At 27.8% G+C, this 10,604-nt stretch overlaps 1 protein-coding gene across 5 annotated transcripts in view; it reads left to right on the forward strand.

Annotated features, from left to right (window-relative positions):
• The window catches only part of LOC136985348 (probable G-protein coupled receptor No9), a 54,580-nt gene extending 44,578 nt beyond the window's left edge, over positions 1-10,002 (forward strand). For 2 of the 5 annotated variants that reach the window (XM_067282615.1, XM_067282617.1), the window contains exon 2: positions 6,972-9,644. In XM_067282615.1, the coding sequence (XP_067138716.1) occupies positions 7,041-8,666 (1,626 nt within the window). In that variant the 5' untranslated portion in view covers positions 6,972-7,040 and the 3' untranslated portion in view covers positions 8,667-9,644. Of the gene's footprint in view, positions 1-425; positions 501-6,971; positions 9,645-9,787 lie in introns of those variants that run through there. The other 3 variants (XR_010882331.1, XR_010882332.1, XM_067282616.1) reach the window with 3 other exon arrangements.
• The last annotated feature ends 602 nt before the right edge of the window (positions 10,003-10,604 follow it).

Below are 10,604 nucleotides of genomic sequence, written 5' to 3' on the forward strand. Positions count from 1 at the left end.
GACAATGGATAATATTTATGATTATGACCCAACCAGTGACAACTTCAGAATTTAAAATATATCCCATTTTCACATCTAATGGTCGGAACCTATAACTTAGAAGAACGAATTAATTTTTTGATAAATGATTATTACATATTACTTTATACAATAATATATAATTTACTATTACTTCCGAAGGTTTAAATATAGAAATTTTTGATACGAATATTTTCTCTTATTTAGGATTAAATTAAAGAGAGTTATGTGAGTTTATTAAGTAAAGCGAAAGAAAACTATTCGGATGTAGTAAATTTATTACACACTTGACTCGACCTTGGAGACAGTCGAAAAACATTATAACCCGCACACATGTTGAAACACATCAAGAATGCTTATTTATCTCCACCTCTAAGAATACATTCGTTATTTAAAGCAGCATAAAGTATAAGACCACAGCTTTGAATAATCGATGTTTGGTACATACAAAGTTTCTACACTTGGCCACTCAGCCAGAAAGGGTAAATGTGTTTTTGGACCTTTGAACTTAATCTTTTTTAATGAATTCTATTTAGTAATGCTATACATTCAATTACTTACAAATTAAATTTTGATTTTTCATAAAGTTAAAAGGTTCTGAAACATCATTCCTTTAAAGATAACTAATATAGAAAATTTTTTTTATTATATCTAATATCTGTATGCGGAAATAATTTAAGTTTTAGATAGATTTTTCTCTCCCCCCTCTACTAACGTGGTCTCAATTCGCATTGGACGTTGCATTAAAAATTCATTCCCCCTCAAATCCCGAAGTTATAATTCCAGAAAATGTTTTTCGAGATCAGAAACTTTTAAATAGAATTTTCTGTCAAATTTTTAAAGATATGCTTTCTTCCCCCCCCCTTATTTTTTCCAATCTGACAATTACACTGCAGCATCGTCAAATAGTTTTGATAAAGCCACACCCGTTGTAAGAACCCCGGGTTAAGTAAAGTAATTACATTTGGAAATTGTAAAAAAAGGAACTGCATCACCGAAAATTTTCCATTCTTGATCAAGGAAACAAAATATAAAAAAATTTTATTCCTCCTTATCCTTCCTCCAAACTACATGAATAATTCCAACATCTGAAAAATTAATTTTTTTTTTATTTTCTAATTTTTTTCTAAATGCGATAAGATGAATGATACGATTAAGAGGAAATTCTTGTTTCTTCGCTTATTATTATTATTATTATTATTACTATCTAAATATTTTAATTTAAAATTTTTTTACACCTTGTTTAAGTAGGACATAAAATTTTCAATAACGTAAGCTCAATGAGTGTTTAAATTCACGAGTCATTATCTTTATATAATATATTATATATTCTATAAAAGTTTATTACAATATTCCTTCAAGATGCTTTAAAATGTTATGGAACTTTTTATGATAGCATAAAAATGATATCCGTATTTTGAATTTCCATTTCTGAAATTTATGGCGTAAGTCTATATGCATATAAAAATTGAAATTCAGACTTCTCAATTCTACTCTAAATTTATATATATATATACACATATATAAAGATAAAATATATAAAAGGGAATATATATATATATATATATATATATATATATTTTTAATAAATTTCTTAATAATCTCTTTGGGTGTTAATGGTAAATTCACTACAGTACAATCGATATCTATGGAATTTCTTGGTTTCATGTTCAATATAAGGTAGTTATTAAATAGTTCTTAAATATATTTAACAGTATGTTGTAAAAGATAGCACAGGACGTAGGTCCACCTTCAACTTCTCGCTATCTGAAATCAGTAAGTCTACATAATATGCCCCAAAATCAATAGCCTGCAGAGTATACTTCAAAAATATAAATGGTTAAATGATGACATTAAAATCTACTAAACCAATAAATATTTTGAAAATTAAATTGCAATATTTTTTATATTTTACTGTATTTAAATAATTATTAATTAACTTAATAATTTTCGATGCGAGTGATTAATTAATTGCTTTTTTTTCGTAAACAGAGCCGGTTAAGAATTGGAATATTATTACTTAAATGAATGAAATGCTCGATTTTAATTAGTTTAAATCAATGTTTTACTACAGATGAATATAATATTACATTTAAAAAAGGTATATTTTCTACTTGTAAACAGTAGGATCGCCTTCAGCGCAGTTTTATAATAGAAACGGTTTATTTGTTCGTCCGGATTTTCTTTCTTTGTTTTGCCAACTTTTTTCTATTGATTTTGATAAATTCTCATCTTATTTCTATTTATTTTCTTAATATTACTGTTTTTAATTATTTTATTTTAAATAAATAATTATATTTTATTCCTGTTGAGTATAAAAACCCTAGAAAGAAATAAAGGACTAGAAGCAGTATCTTAATGTTTTATTCCTCTTTTTATTCAGATAAACCTTAACTTTTACATTAATTTATAATGAATAAATATATATTGGAAAGAAAAATAAATTATAATTTGCTAACTTAATCAAAGACGAAAGAATTTATTAATTTAAAGAAACAAATTCTAAATGGATATTTTAAATATTACAATCGTAAATTTAATTAGATGCAAACTATTTTAGCAATTAAGCGAATTACATAATTCAATTAACGAAAACTGCCAAGTTGACAGTTCTTTTAAATTATAAATATCATGTATTATTTATCTGTTGATTCTTGTTGTATTCGTTCGAATATTTAAGAGTTTCCTTTCCATATTTCTTTATCAATATAACGTATTAACGAAGGAAACTGGAGATGATGATATAACATGATTTTTGTGCCAGAACAGAAGATGAGACGAAATTTCCATCGTTTGTCACATTCACTACCTCAGTGTCAGATGTCACTTGTATAGACTTTTCTGGCTACACCAGGTGGTCGAAACCAGACAGCATTTCAACTTTCCTGTCAATCATCATTTTTTGTGTCTGCTCCTTGGGTTGATATCATTTCTTTTCTCTTAAAAAAAGGAAAAAAACCATTTAAAAAATTTTTTTCAAACTTTTTCAATAAGATTTAACGTTTTTTTTCTATTATATTTTTTCCATCACGTCAATTTTTTTTCTCTATTATTTAGTAAAGTTTCGAGGAAAAATCCATTAATAAATTATTATATTTTCCTAATAATTTCTACGTAAAATAATATTTATCATATATATTTTAATTATTAATTGCTAATTCTGATCAGCTTAAACTTAAAAAAGAGAGTTTAAAATACTTCAAACCATAGACTAATTAATAATAAAATATAAATCCTCGTATATAATAAATTAGGACGGAAAAAAATCCTATAAAATAACGTGTAGCTCCATCTGTTGATAATATAAGTACATCCGTACTTTTTATATATAAATATATATATACATTATCTATAATATGACTTCTATATTAGATAATTATAATTAATTGAATATAACTGTATTTATAATTACTGTTGCTTTGTCACATATACAATATGGATCTGACATGTATGACATTATGACGACAGGTGGTAGTGTCATTTGTTTTATTAATCCACTCGGCATAACTTAATTCACTAATCAGAAATGCAATGTTGTTCAATTTTAAATGCAAATATTTTATAAAAAAATAAATAAATGAAATAATTTTATTTTATTTAACGTTGGTTTAAATCAATTTCTTAAAATTTAAATTTCAATATATCCAATTTGTGTATCGGAAATAATGATAATAAAAAATAAAGAATCAACAATTCTGAAGGGAATTTTATGACTGTGCAATTACATAGAATCATATTTCGAGGACAAATGATCTGAAAAGGTAATTCTTTTGCTTTTTTTTTTAAATGAATGATCGAGAATCGATAACTGATCTATGTAGTCTGATACTAACCGTGGAAACTAACCTTACCTTCATTTTTTTAATATAAACTAAACGTTAAATAAATAGCTTGCTTTCTATACAACTCCTGCTGATTAATAAGGAAAATTAACTTTATATATTATAAATTTAATTGCTTTTTTATCGAGGTCATACGTTTTATTATCAAGTAATTATTGTAATTTAAACCAGTGATTTCTAAAGTGGGTGCTACCCCCTTATGGTTGGTAGAAGAGTCTAAGGGGAAAGCAACAAAATATAAGAAATATATGTACTAAAGGGATGTTAAACTGAAAAATTTGGGAAATAGAGAGTTAAACGAATCTAAAATACGTTGAATGTAACTCATTGGAAATGTTAACTTGTAAAATATCTTATCTTGAAAATACAGTTGAAAATATATTATGTTTTCGATTCTATCGAAGACATGTTTCTGTTTTACGGATGATTCCGTAGCATCCATTCCTGGATGTGACAGCGCCATTTATCAATGAAAATGTTTGATTGTCAACTTTACCCACCTTTGCCATATCTTCTATGGTCTGCTAACTCACAAAATGTATTTACTCTGCTGCTAAACTTAAAAGAAAAGAAGAGAAAGAAAGAAAGGAACCAAAAAAGAAAGGTGTAAATCGATACCTTAAAAAATATTTCTATTCCTTAAATACAATTTTTAAAAATATATTTACGTACACAATATAGAAAATTAGGCAAATATTAAAAAATATTTATTATCAATTAATTAAGTTTTGTATTTCCAGATAAAAATTAACTCGGGTGTAATCTACTTAATGCTATTCTAAGCCGAAATTACACTTAAATTGTTTGAAATCAAAGTGAAGATAATCTTATCAGTGATGATAGTATAATGATAAACTAATTATTACACCTTCTCGTTAAATATATTCTGTTTAGAAAAGTTTGCCTGTTTGTTTTAACAGGATTTCTTAATTTAATTATTGATATTTTTTTTTATTTTACTCAGTTTTATAGTAAGGGAGACAGAAAGACAGACACTAGAACTGTTGTAAATTTTAAGTATTATAAACATTGCTTTTCGTTTGGATTTCGTGGCATTCTTAATCGGTAAACATGAGCAAAATTATATACTTTTAAGCTATTTCAATGGAATTTGACCTATTCTTATAATTTTAATTAAGTGTTTATTAAGAAAATTTCGAAATTTTCGTGGCTGCATAAAATGTAATTTAAGTAAATATCTAATTTTAAAATCAATATATTATTTATTTACATAAGATTATAAACAAACTTGCGAACCTTTATGCACTTTTAAGTAATCATCAAGAACTTTGTGTAGTTGATGATTACTTAAAAGTGAAGCTATTTTATAAATAGTTATAACTTAATAAAACATAAAGTGCTTAATGTAGTGAAACATTAAAAAAAACAAATGCAATCGAACCTGCAATAATGACCATCTCTAAACAGCAGCCATTTTTTTAAGAACTTTTTTTAACTAAAATGTATAAAAATAACCTCCAAATAACGGCCATTTTTATGTTTCTGTCAGTGGCCGTTCTTCAGAGGTTTGACTTTATAAGCCAAAGCTAGTAAATGTTATTTTGCCTTCTTGAATTTTAATGTTAGTTCTATGGACAAAGATATTTCTTTCTTTCTAAATTACATTAGCTTATAAATTTATATCGATATTTTTCCATATAAAAATAAGAGAGAAGTATAAAAAAGAAATACTTTTCTTCGTATTTACAAAAATATACGAAATTTAAAAACCTATATAATTTTACGAAAGCCGGATGGCCGAGCGGTTATAGTGGCATCCTACTACTATGGAGGACCCGGAGTCGAATCTGGACAGGTCAAAACTTCCAGGAATTTTTCGCTGATGTAGGGACCCCCCACCACCCGGTTACCATATTATGTGGACACTGACCAAACTCCAACTTGTTAAAAAAGGCCCTTATAGTGCCCATTAGGGGAAAGGGTTAAAAAGAAACCTACATAATTTACTGCAGTGTTTAGAAATATGCAAAATAAGTGTAACTGATTAATTCCTAACTTTATGTATTATTTAAAAGTTGATTTTATGCCCTGTACCTTTTTGATTTTTACATGTAAAATGCAATTTTATAATCCGCTTTGAAAACACTAACACATATTTTAGGCGTAAAATATGAATCCGATTTGTAAATAATTTTTCAAGGCTTTTCTTTGTTCTGTAGTATGAGATTTTCTTCCCAAAGGCAGCATTACGAAACAGAAAATCTGTTGCAGATACGTAAGTATAGAGAAACCTATTAACAGATTAAATTTTATTTTATTTTTTCCACCAAGAAACAAGGTAGTTTATTGAATAAATAACAGCATTTCTCACAACCAAATTATATTGATATTTATGCCAATAACAGGATTTCCTCTTATCACGGCGTATCTTTACATATAAATGTAAACGGTTAATATTATTATTAATTGCTTATTATGAATGCTTCGCAAATAAATGGAAATCAATAATAATAATAAGAGGCGCTGATTATATTTTATCTTAATTGCCAGGAACTAAATCCAATCAACGTTGCGTCAAAAGTTGCGTAAGGATATAAGGTTAGACCAAAAATCCGATATATGTCAAATAGTAATCTTGTGACAATGCATCGTATTTAATTACAGATATTTCATTTTCTCTTCTATAAACTTGCTGATTAACAAATGAATTGTCTGATTGTGAATATATTCCATCGAGTTCTTAATTGCGACGGATAATTTGATGAACAGGATCATGAGAATGTTATATACATGAATGCTTACCTGAATTTAAACACATTACAACTTGTAATGTAATATGATATATATGTTAATATCATGTATACGATAAGTATCTGCTGATAGATAGATAAATTATTGTTAATATATCTGAATGGTTTATAATTCGAATAACTTCCTAACCAGCTAAATTTAAGTGCCGTTTCGTAATTTACGTTATGCTGAATTAATAGAATTGACATTTTCGGAGGCGAAACTATGAAAATTTATAGTTTATATGACTTTCTTTATGATATTATATTATATTCTTAAATAATTTAAGGCTATAATATATAAGAAATGTATTTATAGAAATGAATTTAATGGTTTTAATGGAGATTTTTTCGTTAACAGGAACACTTTAAATTGAATTTAATGAAGAGTGACAGAAGTTGAAGAAATGATGATGATCGAGGATCAAGGATGACGGAAAATATTGTTAACGTTTCTACTAATATCTTTGATGACCCTCAACAGGGGGTTCAATGTATCGAATGGAACATTTCTGAAAAGCTTCAAGGTGCCAGAACTATTGCAACTATCGTGTTCTTGGGCATTATTAATGTGGCAGTTATTGTTGGGAACGCTTTAGTGATTTTAGCAGTGTTTGCTTCTGCAAAGCTTCGAACGGTGACAAATTTTATAATTATGTCATTAGCAGTAGCAGATCTATTAGTTGGCATTGCAGTTCTTCCATATTCCATTACACTAGAAGTACTCGAAGTATGGGTATTCGGTCATATCTGGTGTCAGATTTGGCTAGCAGTAGACGTTTGGATGTGTACAGCTTCAATTTTGAACTTGGTTGCTATCAGTATAGATCGTTACTTGGCTATAACGCGACCCGTACATTATAGAAGTATTATGACTTCTCGCAGAGTGAAACTATTGATTGCTTCAGTTTGGATTCTTTCATTTCTCATTTGTTTTCCTCCTTTAGTCGGATGGAATGACGATTCTAAGAGTAAATCTAATGAAAAGTTAAAAGTGAACGTTACTATCGATCAACAAACAGAAATTGAAGATGTGTTTCGAGAACTAGACCTAAGTCAATTGTCAATGTTTTTGAATGAAACATTTATAGAAGCAAATGACTCGATTGCACTTTCTAATGTCACGAATCAAACATTAACAGAATGGACCGAAGCCGATTCCGAAACTAATATGATGGATCGATGCGTTGCTCCAGAATGTTCATTAATCGGTAACAAAGGATACGTAATATACTCTGCACTAGGTTCCTTTTACATTCCAATGCTGGTAATGCTATTCTTTTACTGGCGAATTTATCGTGCTGCCATAAGAACAAGTCGTGCCTTGCAAAGAGGATTTAAAACTAGCAAACAGGATGCGGAAAATACCCTAACTTTACGCATTCACAGAGGTAAACCTTCGACAGACGTTACGGTTTCTCAAAATTACGGACATGTAAGACGTGAAGGTGATATGTTAGTGCCAAGAAGAGCTTTATCGGCGGGGCAAGCTACATTACCTACCGTCAAAATTAAGCCAGCGGTGAAGAACCGTAGAAGTTTGCAAGATATGAATGGAGGATACTATCCACCAGTTAGAACTAAAGAATTATCCATGTACAATTCCCCGACGAATCTGTGTCAAGGGAATTTACCGGGAACCTCTTATGCCACCAATGGCAAGTCAAACAGGACCTTCTTTACACGCATAAGTAAAAGAAATGCCAGATGGCATGCGAGACGTTTCCATTCAGAAGCCAAAGCAACAAAAACTGTTGGAATTATTGTTGGTGGTTTTATATTGTGTTGGTTGCCATTCTTCACCGTTTATCTGTTACGTGCTTTTTGTGACGATTGTTTCTCTGATATCCTTTTTAATATTTTTTTCTGGCTCGGTTATTGTAATTCTGCTGCAAATCCTTTAATATACGGCATGTTCAGTAAAGATTTTCGAGCAGCATTTAAGAAAATTGTATGCCGTTGCAAGTTAAAAGAAGATGGCATCACGTCGCTCATTAAACAAATACACATGCCTACTTTTTTCGAAGATATGCCTGATGATAATTCTCAAGAATAGTACATTTTTGCTCTAAATAGTAACCGTCCGCCATTACGACAAACGACGATGCTCCAAAATTTCAAAAAAAAAAACAAAAATGTATTTTATATTCAGTTCCGAATTCTTATTTTAAGTGAGTGATATCAGTAAATATTCTTCAAATTTAATAAGTACAAATATTATATAAATTACTTCATTCATAAATTCCCTTTCCCAAAAGCAATAAGAGCTTAAGCCATTTTATATAATAACAATATCTATCCATAGAATATTTTAATTAAAATAAGTTAAGTGCATGTTAAATAATATATTTATCTGAGCCTAACTTCGGCATAAGTATTCTTTTAATATAAAAAATAATATAAATAAAAATAGATTATATATATATATATATTAAAAACTATGTATGAAAAAAAATAATCTGCCTTTCTCGATATGAAAATTTTTAATATTTGTACATAGTTCAATAGTTTAAATAATACAAATATACTATTTTAAGAATAGAAAAAAATGCATAAAAAATAATAAATATAAAATAGTTATTTAATGAAACGTTTCTTAAACAAATAAATTAATTTATTTAATAAAAAAAAATGTTTAGAAAAATGGAGAAAAACAGAAAAAACTGCTGAAGAATTTTTGTGTAAAAAAAAAGAAAATATTTATACTAAAATTTCGCTCGTTATTTTTTAGGAAAAGAATTCAAGAATAAGCAGAAGATACACGAAATAAAGATGGGGATAAAAAGCAAGTTAGGCTTGGATATAGTAGTATTTATTTTTAATTAAATGAAAAATTAATGAAATGGTGGACAAATTTGCTGTGATAAATCTCATGGTTCGATTCATGTGTAAACTGCATAATTAGAATATTTTCTGGTAGATCAATTGACAGATGAAGTGTGAGAATTTTTTCTAATTTTTACACAAATTGTCAAAGTTAATTGTTGATATTATTAACGACAATCATCTCATTATTTTTTTAATTAAAAAATATATATATAACACTAGGATATAGCCTTTAAAGACTAATTATTTTTACATCACTTTTTTTATTGGTATAGAATAAATCCCATTTGATTTAAATTTATTTGTGCGATTAAACTTATTTTTTTTACAATTTTATTATACTTTTTTAAGGTGTAGAAAATGGAAGCGTCGAGTTTGAAATAATACAATTGGACCAAATCAAACTAAAACTAATGAGAAATCAATTCAACTAAACCAATCACGTTTCATCTGTCAACTGTACTTTATTGAATTAGTTAGATGAACTATATTATTGTAAATTAAATGTTACTTTATGGTAAATGTTTGTTGTTGTGTTCGAAGATCAATAAAATTACTGTATCCACTGTAATGGTTATAAATTCAAACGGAGAAAACAAGCGATATCTACCATAAAATAAAATAATATGTTTATCTATAGAGGCAAGAATATTCTACATAATTACCGAAAAAATTCACGAATGTAAGAATAATTTCAAGTGGAAGTGTGGCATACACATCTGCATGTTTAAAGAATAACAACTGACCTTGCAATACCCTTTATCGATTAATCTAACAAGGACCGGTATGATTAGAGTACTTTTGCCAGAAAGCTAGACAGTAGGGTAGACTTAGGAGGGAGAAAAAGTTATAAATTCCATATTAAATACAATAAAAAAAATATCGACGAGAATATAAAAAATTAATTTAACTCCTTATTGCTTGTTTACTACCTCAAAAATCGTCTTTATCTATTTAATTTAAAATTTATCAGTTTTATAGCGAGTCGAGTATAAACATTGGAGGCGCATAATTCATTTATTTCTTTTATTTGTTCGATAAATATTAACCTCCCGACAGAAGAAGAAACTTTAAATAAATAAAGAGGAAAGAAAAAATAAAAAAAAATAAAGTCTCTATTAAGTTTTTACCTCAAAACCCATTATTGAACAAAGCGCAGTACAGTAAA

Source organism: Centruroides vittatus, unplaced genomic scaffold, assembly GCF_030686945.1.
Source record: "Centruroides vittatus isolate TY-2023 unplaced genomic scaffold, ASM3068694v2 contig_962, whole genome shotgun sequence".
NCBI classification, from domain to species: Eukaryota; Metazoa; Arthropoda; class Arachnida; order Scorpiones; family Buthidae; genus Centruroides; species Centruroides vittatus.